This window comes from Symphalangus syndactylus, chromosome 9 (genome assembly GCF_028878055.3).
Source record: "Symphalangus syndactylus isolate Jambi chromosome 9, NHGRI_mSymSyn1-v2.1_pri, whole genome shotgun sequence".
Taxonomy (NCBI): Eukaryota; Metazoa; Chordata; class Mammalia; order Primates; family Hylobatidae; genus Symphalangus; species Symphalangus syndactylus.
In genome coordinates, this window is record NC_072431.2 from 42,289,889 (window position 1) to 42,310,454 (window position 20,566).

Consider the following 20,566-nt stretch of genomic DNA (forward strand, 5'->3'; position numbering starts at 1 on the left):
GTACAGAACCTCAATGATACTCCCAGCCAGGGAGGAAGAGGTTACATAATGGAGCCTAGGCCAGCCAAAATGCCAAGGGCATAATTGACCAGGGCTACAAAGGCTTTGGTGGGTGGGGAAGAAGGGAAGAGGTAGGTAGCAAGCTTAATCTGAGCCAGGCAGACAGCTTAGACATTTGATGACTGATACTCACTACAGAGAGATAGATTTTACTTTCCTTTCAGGACATCGAGGAGAGAGAGAACAGACTGCCTGCCTGCGTGAATGCACAATCAAGAGAGGCCTCACGTACCAGCAGTTGGCTATCCTAACCAGACACCACAGTGGAATCTCCACCCTCACCAGCAACATTCGGTGTGCACAAATCCTCAGCTCAAATCCTCTTCCCTCAACCACACAATGAGTGCCTGGACAGAAAGAAAGAGGGTGGCATTTCTCATGCCAAGACATCTGCAATAGCACCTCTTGCCTGCCCCAGAGTGCCCAGTGCCTGGCCCCATCTTTTCCCCATGTCCCAAACTCCCCTTCCCTTCCCAGTTTTCAGCTTTTGCTGATCCTTCCTCACAGCTCATTTTTAGCTGTATTTTTACCACCACTCCAGTATGTTGTCTTCCCACGTCCTACTTATTACCCACTCCCTGCCATACAGCACCAGCAACACAATAGGCACACACAGGGGTTAGAACATAAAGGGTCTGTATCTCCTACCACCCACAATTAGGCAGAGGAAGGTGCCAGATATGCCAAAGTAAAAATATCGTTGAGTTCTCTTTCCCAGGTTCTCTTTCAGCATTGCTACATAAACTTGTGTCCACACTGAGGATAAAGCAAGCCCCTTTACATACAACAAGATTCCTAGTCCCATGTTTCTGCGGAAAAACAGAGTGGAAATTCAAAACACCCAAATTAAAGGCAAGAGAGATGTGAGTTGGGGACTCCCCAGAAAGGAACAAACAGGAAAATTCCTGAATTGATTTTTTAAAATAAACAACTACGAATACATCTGTTAAATGCTACAAATTTGTAATGTCACACATATTTCCAGGTATAAAATATATATACATATAAAATGCCTTTAAAAATATTTCCATCAATTTGTTTTTTTTTTTTTGCTCCTACTTCAACATCCCCTAAAGAAAAACTTCAGATGTTAAAAAAGCAGCCTCCAAAAGACACCAAATGCTTTTTTTTAAAGCTAGCAATTACATGCTTTGTCCAGTTAAAGTTTCAGCTTTTTCAGCCAAAGCCTGTTGTTGAATTTTCTCAAGCAGTAGAGTATTAAAAACAAAACAAAATCTTGGAAGCAATCTACTGGGTGATGCTTCCTATCTTCCAAGACCTGGTAGGTCAAAATTCAGAGGAAATAGGACTCAATCCTTAAATAATGCATATGCACCCACTTAACTATTTCTATGCCAGGTATACAATTTCCAAGAATTTGCGTTAGCCAAACAGATCTCTGTAACTGCTGGAGGGGAAAATACCTCCCAAATACATTCTCAGCAAAGCAGTACTGCAAGGACACTCAAGTTTCATTCAGAAATGAAGTGTCACTGTATAAAATCTTTGGTAGAGGGGGAAGGAAATCACTGAAAACATTCTTACCATGCTCATCAGGCTCTGTTGGCTTGGGTACTTCTCTGAATGGCATTATAACTGCATCTCCAGGCACTCTGGGGCTTTCCACATACTTGGGCTTCCTGACGGGACCTGTAGTGGGAAAGATCTGAGTGTGGCTAATTTTTTCCAGATGCAAACAAAGCCTTGGAATGTACAGTGTGTGTCCTTACCAGGACCCAAATATGCCTAGAGGAAGAGCCAGTCCCCTCCCCTGCCTTAAACACACACACACACACACACGCACACACACACACACAATTTCAGTACAGACGAGGGAACGTCCAGTCTGGCCTGCCAAAGAAGAAAAGAGTAAGCTCAGATTTGAAAATGTAAACCCTAACAAAAACAAAAGCTGCTCTCTTGCTGTGAAGTCGCTACAGCTGTCTTTGCTGATCAAGTGGGTGATTTTGACATGTTCAAACCTGGACTGCTTTGTGATGAGGGGTTTTATGATTTTCCTCTAACTGGGACAAGGATGGGACAAAGACGATTTGGTTGCTTGGTATCTCTAAAGTCAGGAGGCAAGGATTACAAACAGCCGGCCTGTAACAGCAACACGGTCCGCGCACCAGCCACAAGAACGCAGGCATCTTATCTGGCTGGTGACGCACAGTAACTGTGCGGGGCACAGCAGCCAGCCAGCGGGTCAGACATAGGAGAGACCAACAGGCTTATCTCCCACCTCCTGTTCCCACAGCCCCTACTTATCATCAGAAAATCCGGAATTCTTCGTAAGACTGGATGGAACCCTCACATACAATGATGCAGCCGTTTTGGAAAACAGTTTGGCAGTCATTCAAAAGGTTAAGTGCAGAGTTACTACATGGCCCTGCAGTTCTACTCCTATGGGAATATATGTTCACACAAAAACCTGTACACGAATACTCATAGTAACGTCATTTGTACCAGCTAAAGGTACATCAAATGAAGACAACAAAATGTTCTTTGCCCACACAATGGAATATTATTGGGCAGTAGAAAGGAATGAAGTATTGATTCATGCTACAACATGGATGAAGCTTTAAAACATTCTGCTAAGTGAAAGAAGCTGGTCACAAAGGATCTGCATGATTCTATTCATATGTCATGCCCAGAATAGCCAAATCTTTCAGAAAGTATAAATGGTTGCCAGGGGCTGGGGGTTATGCAGGCTATGCAGGCCTGTGGGGTAATGGTAAAGGATATGTGACTTCTTTCTAGAGTGAGCAAATGTTCTAAAATTAGGTTGTAGGGATGGTTGTACGACTCTATGAACATATTTAAAATTAGTCTATTGTATGCTTTAAATGGGTGAACTGTATGGATGTGAATTATACCTAAACAAAACTGCTTAAAAAAAAATTAAAAGGCTAGGCGCGGTGGCTCACACCTGTAACTCTTGCACTTAGGCCAACGCAGAAGGATCACTTGAGCCCAGGAGTTTGAGACAAGCCCGGGCAACACAGTGAAGACCTTGTCTCTATAAAAAAAATAAACAAAGAGGCCGGGCGCGGTGGCTCATGCCTGTAATCCCAGCACTTTGGGAGGCCGAGGCGGGTGGATCGTGAGGTCAGGAGTTCGAGACCAGCCTGGCCAAGATGGTGAAACCCCGTCTCTACTAAAAAAAATACATAAATTAGCCGGGCACAGTGGTGGGCACCTGTAATCCCAGCTACTTGGGAGGCTGAGGCAGGAGAATCACTTGAACCCGGGAGGCGGAGTCTGCAGTGAGCCGAGATCACGCCACTGTACTCCAGCCTAGGCAACAGAGCAAGACTCCATCTCAAAAAATAAATAAAAATAAACAAAGTTGGGCGCAGTGATGTGTGCCTGAAGTCTAAGCTACTCAGGAGGCTGAGGTGGGAGGATCACTTGAGCCCAGGAGGTAAAGGCTGCAGTGAGCCAAGATCACACCACTGCATTCTAGCCTGGGCAACAGGGTGAAACCCTGTCTCAAAAAAAAGAAAATACTGCCTATTCTGTTACATTTTGGTCCAAAATCACTCCCTTGATTCTAGCGTTCCTTGGTTGCCTTAAAGCGGCTTTTAGCAAGACCACAGAGATAAGAAACATTTTACATCAGTAAGAGAAGGAGTAGTGGAAGACATGCAGGCAAGAATCTACAACTCTCCCCTCTTCTTAGCCCTGGGCCATAGCCCTGACAGTCGCAGGCGCCCAGTTCCATCACTGCGTCATGATGGGGTGATACAGATAGACCATCCTTCTGTCTCAAACGCCTTCTGCATCTAAGAAATTCTGTTCAAAAGATGGTTTATGGTGAGAGATACTGCCATCTAAAGGCATACCGCAAAAGCATTTATACTACTATAAAAATAATCCAATTCCTAGCCAGCTACATGGGTGTACTACATCTTAAACTAGACTGTTATCAAATAAGCTAATAATACTTTACAAATAAGAATGGTATTTCAAACTTTAGGAAACCATTGTTTTTAAATGATTCATGTAGTATTTAATCACATGGCGGTCTTCATAATTTAACCCTGTCATAAAGGGAACTTTTACAAAGATTAAAATGGAATGGTTACAGGGGGAAGGGAACATATAATTGCAATCTAAGTGTGGGATGTAGGCTATTCAACAGTATCCAGACTTTACAACACACACACACACACACACACATATATATATCCACATATAAATATGCGTAGGGAAAAGACTTGTGGGGGTTTGGGGGTGGAGCTAAACTATTTGCTGTGTAAGAGACATAAACTAGAAAGAAGGGCCTGAATGGAACAGATACAAACGGAATCAATTAGCTGGGCATGGTGGCGTTTGCCTGTAGTCCCAGCTACTCAGGAGGCTGAGGTAGGAGGGTCTCGTGAGCCCAGGAGTTGGGAGGCTGCAGTAAGCCGTGACTACACCACTGCACTCCAGCCAAGGTGACAGAGCAAGACCCTGTCTCAAAGAAAAAAGAAAAAAAAAAAAAGGAACCAGAACAAAGACAAGAACGCAAAGACAAGAACCATATACACTTTTGGTTTGCCACCTACTCCCTAAGGTAAAATGAACTGCTGACATCTTTTCCCTTCATCTGCCCTCGTCCATTTGAAGGACCTGGGGAGGTAAAGCTCTTTGTTATTATTGCCTGATAATTTGCCCAATGAGCAGGCATGGCCACTGTTCAAGAAGTGCCTATATTTCTGCTCCCCTTAACTCTTCAGGGTACAGTAACAGCAAATCTAAAGAGATCTATTTCCAGGCTCCAATCTACCTACCCAACAGAGTCTTCAAAAATATTCTCTAATAGTAAGAACTGTCTTAAAATGTGGGCTATTTCATTAATGTATGATGGTTATTGTAAATGTCTGGATCCTGGAACCCAGTGTCACCCAGAGCCTTCAGAAAGCAACCACGTGCCTGCCTGTTTCACTGTCTTAGAACGGTTCTATTCAGATCCAATTCCTAACTCATAGACTCAACCCCGAGGAGCCAGGGTGCTCAACGCAGGGACTCATGAGTTGGGCAGACCTAGGTTCAAATACTGTACCCAGGCCTGGCACGGTGGCTCACGCCTGTAATCCCAGCACTTTGGGAGGCTGAGGCGGGTGGATTGCCTTGCGAGTTCCAGACCAGCCTGGGTAACATAGTGAAACCCCATCTTTACTTAAAAAAAAAAAAAAAATTAGCTGGGTGTGGTGGCATGTGCCTGTAGTCCCAGCTACTTGGGAGGCTGAGGTATGAGAATCGCTTGAACCCGGGAGACAGAGGTTGCAGTGAGGTGATATCGCACCACTGCACTCCAGCCCGGGCGACAGTGAGGCTCTGTCTAAAACAAAAACAAAAACAAAAACAAAAACAAAACAAAACAAAACTGTACCCCTCCCTCCTCATGTCCCCTAACTGAGGCCTTACTATGTCCCAGACCCTAAAGGTGAGCAAACGAACCTCTTGCTACAAGGGGAAAAGCCACGCACAAAGACCAGGCCCACCTGGTTCTCAGGCACAGTAAATCACAGTAATGTCACATACCAAAGGAGACCTAGAATATACCAAAGTAAGTAAAACATATATTCAGTGGTCACACAAGGCAAAGCATGCACATACGTTAATTCACTCATTCCTAATAACTCTGGGAGAAAAGTACAATTTCCCTCATTTTTAGGTCAGGAAACTGAGGTTCAAATAAGTTGTTCTTATCTGAACTTGGCCCACACATGACAAAGCGGGAAGGAATTCATACCCTGGTCTACGCAGTTTTGAAGCCCACGCACTGAATCACCATTGAGCATTTATACAACTATGAAATCTGGATTAAACATGCAATTCTAGAAAAAGCCCAGGCACTGGGAACTTCCACCACCCAGTCATCAACATCCATGGACGCTGGCTGCAGAGGCAGCAAATAGTTTATGCATCCTACTTGTCTCTGATCTTCCCTAACTTTTACTAGAGGAAATATTAAGTGAATATAAACAACTGTTCTCCTGCATGATCCTTGTATTTAAATTGCTTTTCACAAACAGCTGAACCTCAAGTGCTGTAAAACAAGATAAATTTATAGCCATAGGTTTTATTGTCCCTCACAATCACTCATTAGAGAATTTGTGCATACTTTGCATTAGGCAGAGCAGATGATACACGTTTGCCTCCACTCCCTCTCAAAACACCATTAAAGTTGTAGCAAAAAGATTAGAGAGAGACCAGTGGGGAAAGTAGAAAGAGCCACTGGCCAGAAACCAAGCCTCTGAAGGTAGGAAACAGACTGCCAAGGAGCAGTGGAGCAGGCAGAGCAGAAAGGTTAGTGTTGGGTGGGGGTGGGGGGAGGGGGAGTGATGAGGGCTCAGCCCAGGCCAGCCCCTTGGTGACAGCAGGCCCATCGGAAGGCACGGGCACGGGTGACATCCAGTAGTGTGGCTGGTTGAAAACTACTGAAGGAAAAGTGAGGCCCCCATCCCAGAATTTCTTAAGCCTGGAGCATCCCCTCCCCTTCCTCATCCTGGAGGCCAAGTTTATTCTCTGAAAAGGCTCAATTCTGAGACCATGGAGAGAGATTCAAGAGCTAAACTCATGAGTGCTGTTTTCTTTTCGTGTTTTTTTAAACTTGTAACTGCTAAGGAAAAAGGAGATTAAGAAATATTCTACATGCAGACTGATGGGCCCGAGACGTATCTCCCACCCCCAGCCCCCAGCTATGAGATCTGACAGCCAAGCTTATAGGCCACGGCAGGAAGAGATGGAAGGATTCCTCTCTGGCGATGCTCATCAAGAGAAGGCCTAAAGATAATCATAGTTGGGGACCCCCCTACCCCAAGAAAGGTAGATCCCTGACCATCATGCTGCAGCACAGCTTGCCCTCAATGTACCCCTTTCAATCAGCTTTTTCATACAAATAAGGAGCCAAGGACCACCAGGCAGGTGAGGAAAGACCTACGCTGAAAGACAGCAACTGACACAGGTTAAGAAAGGAACTCTGAGTTGGGCACGGTGGTGCACGCCTGTAGTCCCAGCTACTTGGGAGGACTGCCTGAGCCCAGGAGTTCGAGGCTGCAATGAGCTATGATTGTGCCAACCCTGTCTCTTTAAAAAAAACTAAGGAATGAGAGAAAAGAAGAAACGCCCTATAGAAAGAAAAGCAATACTGCCTCTATTACACAAAAGGATACTGGGACAAGGGACACTTGGAGCCCATGATGTGGGCAGCTAAGCAGGCTGAGGCTACAGAATAACTGCAGGCCACACAGTCAGGAGCCATCACAGTCACCAAGCGCCGATCACATATGACCACCTATTAAACCACAATGACACTAATCGCTGTGCCATCTATACAGAACACTCCCCCACATAAAGCAGCCACAGTCCTTATCAACAGAGATCCAGACTGAAAAATCCATCTCCCCAAGCGCCTACTCAGGGAAAACTACTGCCCAGCACCTTTCCCCTCACGGCTTTTTGTTTAAAACAAAACATTCAAGCATAAACTACTTTTAACTTCCTCCTTTTATTTAAACCAAGTGTTACAAGGTTAATCTCCCCAAATTAACCACAACGTAATACTACATAGTAATTACCCAGAAAGCACGATATTCCAGCTATTGGGTATGTTTTAAGGCAGGAGGCTCTTCAAAACAAGACAAGACTTGTCTGTGGATAAAAACATAAAATAAACAAAAACAACAACAACAACAAGGAAAGACCGTCCGGTATTAGCTGACAACCAGCTCCTCTAGGAGCTAGCATGTCTCCAGGGCTGGGATCCCAGTCCCCCGCTGCCCCCGGCACTGGTATCCTGCTGCTGCCGCTTTTCCAGCTGTAATGTGCACAGGCTTCAAATGTAGATTCTGATGTTCAAGGTGTGGGCTGGGACCACAGATGACACTTTGGTAGCACGAACGGGGTCTCTAGGGAAGACCACTGTTTACCACCCACTCCAGTCAGGTTCAAGTGAAGTGCAGTGGCTGTGAGTGGAGCATCAACGTGTTCAGTTTACAAGATTTAAGATAAATGGGCATTATCCTCCATCATAAATTAAAGCTACTTCATCTGAACTCTAGATCCTTCTCCTCATTCCAATTTCTCCAAACCACTGCCCCTCCTCTCACAATCTCCACTATGTGATGCAGGAGAAGGTGGATCTCAAAGTTATAAAGGACTCTTAAAATTAAAAACAACAAAGTGCCAAAAATAAGTTACACAGCCATAAACCCAAAGGTACCAAGTTTGCAGCTTGCAAAAGAAAAAAAAAAAAAAAACCCAAGCACCTGTCAGCTTCTTTTAATTGTGCAGCAGGGCCTGTGTCAATCTGGAAGGATGCGGCCAGAACTCTCCCTTAATCACTCCACTCTGCAGCCCAGAAGGTACAGCACTCTCCCCATTCAGAATTCTGCCTTTACATAAATCTCCAAATAGACTTTCCCAGCGGCCAGTTTTCCTGCTTTTTGACATTTTAATCACACAGCTGACTATTTTGCTGCTTAGAAACTGCCACATAAGGAGTATTTTTTAAAAGGGATAGTAGAAATAAACCAAACCCAGCTTTATCTCGAGGCAGTGAAAGGGAGAAGGGCAGGGATTACCTTTCATTTCTGAGTGTTTCGGTTAAAGATAATTATATATTTATATGAAAGCAATATTTGGGACACAGAACACCTGAGGCTACTTATTGCATTTAAAGTGGATCTTACATTTTTCATGATATCTGGAGACTGTGAAAAGTGACATTGCACGTTATCAATCATTTTAGGGATTTTTTTGCATCCTGAACTTTCACAGTAAAGGTTCCTGCCAATTTTATCTGATCTAGGTTTTCATTCCACAGTGGGAAATTTCACAAGATGAGGAAAATAAGGAGATGAGTAAGAGAATATTTTGGGGGCAGGGGGAACCTTTATCACTAAGGCAAATTGCATTAAATAGCCAATTCCTAATGGCAAACTGTGGTAAACTACCAGATGAGTCTTGGATTTTAAGGAGCAAGACATCCAGAAAGAGCTTCTAAAGTCTCATCCCTTTTCCTCTAGTACCCACATCCCCCGCCCCCAACAAAAGAGTGCTTGGTCAGGGAGGAGAATGAGGCAACATGCAATTAGGGACTGAAAAAAGATGATGACTTGGCCTACCCAAGCCTGCCGCATAAAGGGAGTCTTTATAACAGGAACATGGGCTAGCTCCCTGTGGTTTTGTCCCTTGCCTGAGTTGAGGCATGGCTGGGGGACAGAAGGCACTGCCCAAAGACACCATCTTACAGGGCAAGAGCCTCTTGGGAAGATTCACTCTGAGGGAAGGAGACAGAAAATGAACTGACCAAGGTAGAAAACCTTGGCGAAAGAGGAGGGCAATTTCAAACACAGCCTGGCATCCATCCCTTGGATATCTCCCATGAGAGGCAGAAGGGGATTAAGTAACCAGACTGCTGACAGCTCTCCTCCAGGGAATGACAAAATTCAGCACCAGGCCCCCCCCAACTCCCAGGATACAGGGTGTGGATGAAGGACAAGGCACCTGGAAACAGAAATGCACCAGCTGTCCCAGCAGACACCCTCTAGGTACTTCCAGAAGCATCCAGGAACACTTTTACAAGGGCCTGGGGCCTTGTATAAAAAGGTAGTGGCAAAAGATCAGTGCAATTTGAGTTATTACTACTGGGACCTCATCCTAATCCAAAGACAAGTGAGATCTAGGGAAATTCAGACTGCAATTCTAGGGAAGAAAAAAACAGAAGAGAAAAAAATGTGTCACCTGGTGATGGTGAAGAAAACACAAAAGTCACCTAGCACCACTCTTAATAAGCCTCCTTTTATTTATTTCAAATACCTTGTTTGCAAGGATCCACTGAGAAACGGCGGACAGCCTTTATTCATTGGTGCAACGCCTAAGACATTGTGAGGATGTAAATGTTCACAATCTAGTAGGAAAACAGTATATCAAAATGGAGCCATGCTCCTTCTTTCCAAATTGTATTCTAAGTTCCAGGATACATGTGCAAAATGTGCAGGTTTGTTACATAGGTAAACATGGCAATGGTGGTTTGCTGCACCTATCAACCCATCACCTAGGTATTAAGCCCCGCATACATTAGCTACTTATCCTGATGCTCTCCCTCCCCCTGTGCCCTGACAGGCCCCGGTATGTGTTGTTCTTCTCCATGTGTCCATGTGTTCTTATTACTTCATCCATGTCCCTGCAAAGGACATGATCTTGTTCCTTTTTGTGGCTGCATAGTATTCTATGGTGTATATATACTACACTTCCTTTAGTTTATCATTGATGGGCATTTGGGTTGATTCCACATCTTTACTATTGTGAATAGTGCCACAATAAACATATGTGTGCACGTCTTTACAGAATGATTTATGTTCTTTTGGGTATATACCTCGTAATGGGATTGTTAGGTCAAATGGTATTTCTGGTTCTAGATCCTTGAGGAATCGCCACACTGTCTTCCATGATAGTTCAATTAATTTACATTCCCAGCAACAGTGTAAAAGAGGTCCTGCTCCTCCACAGCCTCACCAGCATCTGTTTCTTGGCTTTTTAATAATCGCCATTCTGACTGACTTGAGATGGTATCTCATTGTGGTTCTGATTTGCATTTCTCTAATGATCAGTGATGTTGAGCTTTTTTTCATGTTTGTTGGCCACGTAAATGTCTTCTTTTGAGAAGTGTCTGTTCATGTCCTTTGCCCACTTTTTGATGGGATTTTTTTGTAGCCATGCTCCTTTCAATAAGGTATCATTAAAATAAATGTTAACACTTTCAAGTCCCAGTTTGTAGTCTACATGTTTATAGTATCATGAGTACAATAAGCTCCTAGTACAACTAAGTAACTTGAGTAACATTTCCGTTTTCTTCCAGTGCAATCTGTCATGCTGTTCTCACACTGTACTAAAATTGTTATATATGAAAGCATGGAAATGCATTAATTCATTTTATTTACTCAACAAATATCTGTGACACATCCACTGCATACCAGGCACAAGGGTGAGAACTACAGACATGACTGAGCTCTCTTGATGCTCTCGGTTAAGATGGCAAGAGTCTACTATATCATTTGAATTTTAATTCAAAACACTTCAACATGAGCTGGGATATGTCCAGTGGCTGTAAGCAACTGCCTAAAGGCAATAGGTTGTCTTAATCTGGAAGACAGGCTCCAAGAGTAGTTAACCAGCTTTTAATCAAAAAGCCACACTCAAGAGACACTACTGCAAGCCAGTCTGCTAGCTATCCTTATTACCAGCCAACAGCAGGTTATGTTAATTAGTATACTTTAGGTCAGAAATGGGCTTTCACATTGGTTGAATTACTGACTTTGTTAATTACTATTACAGCTGTTGGAACATTTTCAGTGGTGAAAATGATGATATTTGAGGTAAGGGGGTTGACTGGAAATGTCAGAAACACTCTGCCTGTGTGTGACCCAAGTATAAAAATCTAGCAGGCCAGATTGTAATAACCCTCAGAAATGTAAGGCTCAGGGTTAAGAATGGTGCCCTAGGTTTGATAAGTAAATGGCCCCAGGTCCAGCTGCTGAATCCCAGCAATTGTTAGGTCCCTGATGTAAAATGGCAGGAAAACCTGAATTCTGCCTTTGGTGGGCCAAATTCTAAAGATGTCATTCCAAGATTCTCAGCCCCTCTTTACTGAATCAAACACAATCTGGGTATGGCCATGTAGGGACTCTGTAGATGGAATTAAGAATACTAATTAGATGACCTTAAAATAGATTATCCTGGATTATCTGGGTAGGCTTGCTATAATCACACAGACCATCAAAAGCAGAAGTGAGACAACACAGGAGGAAGGGTCAGAGTGAGAAGGAAGCCACCTTTCTGGCATTGAAGATGAAGGAAGGGAACCACAAACAGGAATGCAGGCAGCCTCTAAAGTTGAGAAGAATCCTCAGCTGACAGCCAGTAAAGAAATGGAGACCTAGGCCGGGTGCAATAGCTCACACCTGTAATCGCAGCACTTTGGGAGACTGAGGCAGGTGGATCACCTTAAGTCAGGAGTTCGAGACCAGCCTGACCAACATGGTGAAACCCCATCTCTACTAAAAATACAAAAATTAGCTGGGCGTGGTGGTGGGCACCTGTACTCCCAGCTACTCAGGAGGCTGAGGCAGGAGAATTGCTTGAACCCAGGAGTTGGAGGTTGCAGTTAGCCGAGATCATGCCACTGAACTCCAGCCTGAGCAACAGAGTAAGACTCTGTCAAAAAAGGAAGGAAGGAAGGAAGGGAGGAAGGAAGGAAGGGAGGCAGGCAGGCAGGCAGGCAGGCAGGCAGGCAGGCAGGCAGGCAGCGGGTGGGGGGAGGGGAGGGGGGAAGGAGAGGGGTGGGGGGAGGGGAGGGGGGAGGGGAGGGGAGGGGGAGGGGAGGGGGGAGGGGAGGGGGAGGGGAGGGAGGAAGGAATGGGGACCTCAATCCTACAGCCACATGGAACTGAATTCTGCCCTCCTGAATGAGCCTGGAAGTGGTTCATCCCCTGAGCCTTAACAGAACACCACCCTGCTACCGTCTCGATTTTGGCCTAAGGAAACCTAGAGAAGAGAGCCAGATGTGCCTGGACTTCTGTCCTAAAGAATTGTGAGATAATAGATTTAAGATAAGCTTGTAGTGATTTCTCAGGGCAGCAATAAAACACTGACACAATGTCTATGAAACACTGTCTCATGTGCTACAGGTAAACACCAAATGCAAGCTGCTGTCGGAGGAGACTCCTGAAAAGGACAAAGCTGGAGCCTCACCAGGCGAATAAAGCAGGTTGTGTGGCTGCGCTGTGACAGCCTACTAATAAATCTGTATGGGCAGAACTCCACCTAAGCCTTATTTTCATTCATGCCTGGTTGTGAGCTCACAAGGAGGAAATCTCTAGCTCTTACTTCCTCTGAGTTTTGGTAGTAATTATAATGTGCCATAAAGAATCTAATACCAGCTGGGCATGGTGGCTCACACCTGTAATCCCAGCACTTTGTGAGACTGAGGTGGGAGGATCACTTGAGCCCAGGAGTTCAGGACCAGCCTGGGAAACATGGTGAAACCCCATCTCTGCAAAAAAATACAAAAATTAGCTGGGCATGGTGGTGCGTGCCTGTACTTGGTGAGGGGGGTGGGGGGTGGGGAGAGCTGAGGCAGGAGGACCGCACAAGTCGAGGCTGCAGTGAGTCATGTTCATGCTACTGTACTCCAGTCCGGGTGACAAAATGAGGCCCTGTCTCAAAAAAAAAAAAAAAAAAAAAAAAAAATGCAGCTTATTTCCTTACTTTTGTAGGAATGGTTAAGCAAATAGTTACAATTGAACAACCACAAACTTTGATTTAAAGATATCCCTGGAAGAAAGATCAATCTTCCTAGAATGGCTAATTTCAGAATTTGTCTAAGGAACTCAGGAAGTAGGCCTTAAGCCACAGGGCTCTTCTGTTGTTTGCACAAGCAGGAAATGAGCCCTCCACTGCATGAAGTAACTGACTCCAAAACGAAGGCAGGATCCTTGAGAATTTTCTTTCCCTGTGGGTTCAGACCAGCCCCTGGACCAACAGCAACAGCATCACCTGTGAACTTGTTAGACATGCAAATTCTCAGCCCCTCCCCAGACCACGGATTGATTCCGATGCCCCAGTCAGGCTTGTTTTTTGTTTTTGAGACAAAATCTCGTTCTGTCGGCCAGGGTGGAGTGCAGTGGCGGGCTCTCAGCTCACTGCAACCTCTGCCTCCCAGGTTCAAGTGATTCTTGTGCCTCAGCCTCCTACAGACAGGCACCACCACACCTGGCTAATTTTTGTATTTTTAGTACGGACACGGTTTCGCTATGTTGGCCAGGCTGGTCTCGAACACCTGACCTCAAATGATCCGCCTGCCTCAGCTTCCCAAAGTGCTGGGATTACAGGTGTGAGCCACCTCACCTGGCCTCCCACTCAAGTTTGAAACCCACTGGCATGGCCTGTCTGGAGTAGCTATGCAAGACCTTGCCCACAGCCCAAGAAAGCTCAAAATTCAAGTATGAAGACAAAACAGTATGATGTTAAATGACTTGGGAAAAACAGCAGCGGGAGGGAGGAAGGCAGCGATTGAGCTGTACTTGAGGCTGTGGGCACGAGGGATGACTGGCGTCACTGAATGGGACCACAGAGGCGGGAGGCAGTGGGTTTTACTCTTTCCATTTCCTAAACAAAGTAAAAGCAGCTGGAGGAACAGAACTTTGTCTCTGTTTAGCTTCTTTACAATGTTTAGCACAGAGCTATGCACTCAGGTGGGGCACAAATATGTATTTCAATAAGAAAAAGTTTCTTTCTGCTTTTTAAGTAAATTATACTCATTTGCTATAAACTAGTAACTTCTAAGAAATCCTGTAATTTGGGAGTGTCTTCTCCAATATTTACTCAGTACAGTGGCTACCATAGAATTCCATTTCATTTCTGTCAGGGCAGGAGATTTGGAAGTAAGAGGAGGACTGTGAGAAGGGAGGTGTGGGGAGGTGTTGGAGGGGTTGAGGTGGGGTGAGGGGAGCGTGGGTCCCAGTCCCTTGAAAGGTTCCACTGATTAGAAGGTGCTCCGTGACCCCTCCCTAACCAGCCAGGAGAGGGTGAAGGCAGAGCAGTCCTATGTCTCACTCAATAGCACTCTCTCTTTCCATCCTCCACAGTGACCAGGTCAAGACTATCCCAGCCTTCTCCAACAAATCTAATGCACGCACATACACACTCCACCCTTTGCCCTATACAGAAAAAAATCACCATAGGAAGGAAGCACCTGAAGGAAACTCTCCAGCCCCATCCTCACACCCACCTGCCCTGGCATGCATCTGCGTACATCCACACACAGCGAATCCTCTACCTGCACTCATGGGCCAAGATCAGGGTGCAGAGATCAAGGGCAAGAACAGGGAACAGAGATGCAGAACGTAATCGTCTCTAGAGAAATACCTGTAAGCACTGTTGCTCTTAATAGGATTTATGAGTTTAATCACATTAGGTCCAAAGATTAGCTATGGATCATAGTTTCAACCTGACTAGGTTGCACTGAGACTATTAAAAGGGCCAGCTTGGACAATAAGCTACCACTGCACACCTTTTAGGATGGCGAAAACTTAAAAAACAAAATATAAAAACTGCTGGTGAAGATGCAAAGTAACTGAAACCCTCATACTGTTGGTGAAAATGCAAAATGGTAGAACCACTTTGGAAAACAGTATTACTCTGCAAAAAAAAAAAAAAAGAGAAAGAATTGATACCCACTACAACATGAATGAATCAACTGCATTAGGCTAAGCGAAAGAAGCCAGACTCAAAGGTTATATACAATTCTAAACAAGACATTCTGAAAAGGCAAAACTATAGATTTGGAGAACAGTTCAGGGGTTGCCAGGAGCTGGGTGTTGACTACAAAGGAGCAGCACGAGGGAATATTTTGGGGTGAAAGAACTGGTATCTTTGTGGTAGTTACACAACTGTGCATTTGACAGTCACAGATCTGCACAATGAGAAAAAAAGTTCATTTTTGCTCTATGTTAATTTAAAAAAACACATTAAAAATTTTTTTTAGTTAGAAAAGAGGGTGCAGCCACTTCAATGATAATAGTGATACCCAGTTGTAGGAAGTCCCCAAGTCTCAAATCCTGGGTAAACATCTCTGACCCATGTAGAGACAGCAACAGCTAAAGGCCAGCCCCAGCAACTATCATCTCCTTCCACCTCTGTAAGAAAGCCCTAATTTTTCACTATTTTAAAAAATAGGCCAGGCACAGTGGCTCACACCTGTAATTCCAGCATTTTGGAAGACCAAGGCAGGCAGGTGGCTTGAGCCCAGGAGTTCCAGATCAGCCTGGGTAATAAGGTGAAACCTTGTCTCTACAGAAAATACAAAAATTAGGTGGGTGTGGTGGCATGTGCCTGTAGTCCCATGTACTCGGGAGGCTGAGGTGGGAGGATCACTTCAACTTTGGAGGTTAAGCCTGCAGTGAGCCGTGATCCTGCCACTGCACTCCAGCCTGGGCAACACAAGGAGAGCCTCTCTCAAAAATAAATAAATAAAAAGTATCAAACACTTGAAAACGGACAAAAGAGGTAAGAGGGTGTGCCTTCAGTGGGCCTGGATGTTGCTTATGTAAAGCAGACCCTCCGGCAGCATCTTTCCATAGGTGTGCACACTCTTGACTTTCTACTGACTAGTTTACAGGTCTGTAAATTGCAGAAAACTTGGCAGTGCAAATGATTCCTGTCCCTAGCAATGCTTGTCCATAGCAATTCTCTGGCAGACAATATAAATCTCTATAACCCAAATTCCTAAACCATTAACATCTTTTTGGATTCCCTAATTAATGAATTACGCTACTGCCTTTCTGGTAACTGCTGGGCGTGGTGGCTCACAATCCTAGCACTTTGGGAGGCCAAGGCGGGCGGATCACCAGAGGTCAGGAGTTTGAGACCTGGCCAACATGGCGAAACCCTGTCTCCACTAAAAATACAAAAATTAGCCAGGTGTGGTGGCGGGCACCTGTAACCCCAGCTACTCAGGAGGTTGAGGCAGGAGAATCACTTGAACCCAGGAGGCAGAGGTTGCAGTGAGCGAAGATTGCATGGGCGATAAGGGTGAGACTCCGTCTCAAACAACAACAATAGCGGAGAAAATTATGCTTTGGCGCCCTAGTGCAATTAAGTGCATAAATAATTGCATTTCCCAGCCTCCTTGGCAGCTAGGTCCACACAGCCAATGAGAAGTGAGCCAGCATCGGGTAGGATTTCAAGGAAGACTGTTTACAAAGATAAGCCAGCTGGGAGAAACCCCATTTTGCTCTTCTCTTTCCTTCTTCTGGCAGGACATGTGGATATGCTAGCTAGTACTCCAGCAAACATGTTATTAGACCATCAGGTTACCTTGTGTTAGGAAGGTGTGGTAAACTGATAATGGTTCCCAAAGACATACTCCCTGGAACCTATGGTATTTGCTACTTGATTTGGAAAAATGATCTGTGTAGATGTGACTAAGTTAAGGATCCTGAGATGAGGGGCTTATCTAGGTGGGCCTCAACTGCCATCACTTAAGTATAAGAGAAAGGAGAGGCCAGACACGGTGGCCCATGCCTGTAATCTCAGCACTTTGGGAGGCAGAGGCAGGAGGATCGCTTAAGTTCAGGAGTTTAAGACCAGCTTAGGCAACATGGTGAAACCCCATCTCTACAAAAAAATACAGAAATTAGTTGTGGTGTGTGCCTGTAGTCCCAGCTACTTGGAAGGCTGAGGTGGGAGGATCGCTTGAGCTTGGGAGGTTGAGGCTGCAGTGAGTGATGATCCATCGTGCCACCACACTCTATCCTGAAATACATAATTTTTAGCTTTAAGTGAAATTCATTCTAAAAATAATTAAAAATTTTTAAACACAAGATTGACACATTGAATTTTAAGGCTTGTGGGAAACCATATTTAAAATTTTTAACCATAATGCACTGAATAGCAATGCAAAATTCATATCATTTGTACATAAAATGCTTCTCTCAACATCAAAAGGCTCAAAATAGTCCCTCCACCATGTAAAGTCAATCTCTCCCTTTCAGAATACTCAATGGAAGTTCAAGATTCTAAAAAAAAATAAAAAAATAATACTAATAAACCACTCCCTCAAGTCCAAGTCCACCATTGTCTACTCCCTATCCCACAGTGCCCACCCTGCTGGTAAGGACTGCCATCTCATTTCTGTTACCCTCTGAATTCTAGAACCTTCCACGTGCCGCCACAGTCGTCCTTTCCCCACGGCACATACACTATTGTCACCCATGTCCTTGTCCATGTCCCCCAGCAGACTCAACTCCTGGGTGTCTCTGGCATCTCTGGCATCTGTACAAAGATGCTATCTCTGAAGTCAGGAGTAGCCCACAATCCTGTCGCACATGGTCAGAAGGCTGGCAGGTCAAACCACACACAAGTGGCCTCTAACAATCCCAAAACAGGCTGCACCTGAGACAAAGAAAAGGCAGTATGAAGGTTGGGCCTGCTAGCAACAGGCATTGTCCTCCTCTGACCTCGTTGGTGATGAGCTCACGCTGGCAAGCACATGCTTTCCATTATCTGAAACAACTCTCCCCTCTTGCCAACATCAAGCGCAGCGGCAAAGCCATATTTGAGGGCTCAGCCATTATCTGTTTAGAGTCTAAAAAGGACAAATTGCATTCACAGATTGCATAGGTAACCCGTGACATCACTGAGAGGGCCAGATAAGCCACGACCGCAGCTCACCTCCTAAGAGTGCCTGCTGCCGTCCCCTGCAGCAACCCAGGCCATCGTGACCCCTCAGCTGCCGCGTCTGACTTCCTATCAGTGTTCAGCATTCAGGACACAACAGAGAACACGGTTTCCACATTAAATGTGCTACAGCTCAGGTTGATGTAGAATTTTTATTGGTTAAAGCAACTACAGTTATTGCTTACCTTACTCTAAAACAGGTGATCAACAGTTTACATTAAAGTTAGAATTCCTGAATATACAATGATTTATTACAACAGAGTGGCTGCTTCTTGATTTTTTTTTTAAACCAACTGAAACTGATCTCCATCTTAGCACCTGCTAACAGTCAATCAGGTCAACCACAGGTCATATTAAATCATCTTCCCAACTCCCCCACCTCCACTGGTTCTGAGGAGTGGGTGTAAACAATGGGTTAAACAATCCAGGATGCAGACAGCTGTTAATCATAACCGGCTCCACATTCCCACACATTACAGTGGACTTCAGTAGACTCCCTGGCTACTTCTTACATAGGTTCAAACCTCTTACGCATGCGTACAAAAACATCTGAAGACATTTGGAGGCAAAGAAGAATGAATATTAAAATAACTGCCCAATCTGACTATACCAAAGAAAAATATGACAGAGGTTTGGGGTTATAACCTATTCTACTTCTACACCTCAGCTACTGAACAATTTTGAACAATCAGAGACAAAAAGGCTTACCAGAAAATACATGCTTAACAGTATGTCAAAGTAACTACAGAGATTTTTTACTTTAAGGTGTTTGCTGTTTGTGTACCCAGTCATGTACAAAGGCAAAGTTAGAAGGTAGCTTCTCTTTTTATTTAAGAGTTTAAAGTATTTCTTCTTTTCTAAAGTACTTTAGCTACCAGAACAGCATGCAGACAGGGTAAGAATCACAGAACCTGGCAGAAATTGTTCCTAGAATACACCGCTCATTCAGCATCAACCACAAGGTGGCGCTGCTTCAATGCTGATTCAGATGTACAGCCCCGCTAGGGACGTTTCTCCACCATCAAGGCTACACTTGCTTGCGTCGTTTCCCAGGCCAGCCAGAAATGCTTTCTCCTTAAGGTTTCAGGTAATACACATACGGCTAACAGTCTATATTGAGAAAGTAAACCACTGAGGCACAGCAACTCCCTACTCCTATCTTAGGACAGACTCTGTGCCTGAGAGGACTGATCTCACCCCTCAGTTAACAAGGCAACAAAGTGGGGCAGAAAGGCTTGCATACTCTTGAATCACACCGAAATACAACACTGGGAGTTCATCTTCCCGGGAATCCATACTGATAGAAATAAATGGGAAACAAGACAAATCTCCTATGCAGAAAAATTCCAAACAATTTACATAGATCCTCCACTCTCATGGTAGTGGCGTACACCACCATACCCCTAAGTGTGGGCTGCACACAGCCACTTCCTGCCTTTTGGAGAGTACAGCACACTCCACATACAGCATCTATGCATGCATACAAATGCGTTCCTGTTAATATACGGAAGGGGGAGGGAAGGAAACGAATAACTTCACCTTGGAGCAACCTGGCACCCACTACCTTGGCCAGGTGATCAAAGTCAACACAGTGATAAGCCAGGTAGCTACTGTGTACATCAAAAGATGGGAGCAGAAGACACTTCACTTCTGTGGTTTCTGCCCCAAAACCTGTAACTCCAGTCTAATCATGAGAAAAACTCCAGTACAGAAAAACTCCAGTACAGAAAAACTCCCAGTAGAGGAGCAACCTGCAAAATACCAGCCCAGCACTCCCCAAAACTGCCAAGGTCATCAAAACAAGGAGAGTCTGAGAAACCGCCACAGCCAAGAAGAGTCTAAGGAGACGTGACAACTAAATGCAATATGGTGTCCTCTGGGATACTGCAACAGAAAAAGGACATTGGGTATAAGCTTAAAAAAAAAAAAAAAAAAAAAAAGGAATAGGCCGGGCACAGTGGCTCACGCCTGTAATCCCAGCACTTTAGGAGGCTGAGGCAGGTGGATCACGAGGTCAGGAGATTGAGACCATCCTGGCCAACATGGTGAAAACCCGTCTCTACTAAAAAATACAAAAAAATAGCTGGGTGTGGTGGCAGGCAACTGTAGTCCCAGCTACTCGGGAGGCTGAGGCAGGAGAATGGCGTGAACCCAGGAGGCAGAGCTTGCAGTGAGTCAAGATCGTGCCACTGCACTCCAGCCTGGGCAACAGAGCAAGACCCCATCTCAAAAAAATAAAGTACAGACTTTAGTAGGTATCAATATCAGGTTC

At 44.8% G+C, this 20,566-nt stretch overlaps 1 protein-coding gene across 5 annotated transcripts in view; it reads right to left on the reverse strand.

Annotated features, from left to right (window-relative positions):
- The window catches only part of TANC1 (tetratricopeptide repeat, ankyrin repeat and coiled-coil containing 1), a 268,517-nt gene that overhangs the window by 97,455 nt on the left and 150,496 nt on the right, over nt 1-20,566 (reverse strand). For 4 of the 5 annotated variants that reach the window (XM_055292021.2, XM_055292022.2, XM_055292019.2 and 1 more), the window contains exon 5: nt 1,606-1,710. The exons of the other annotated variant lie outside the window; for it this stretch is intronic. In XM_055292021.2, the coding sequence (XP_055147996.1) occupies nt 1,606-1,710 (105 nt within the window). The remainder of the gene's footprint in view (nt 1-1,605; nt 1,711-20,566) is intronic. 5 annotated transcript variants of the gene reach the window in all.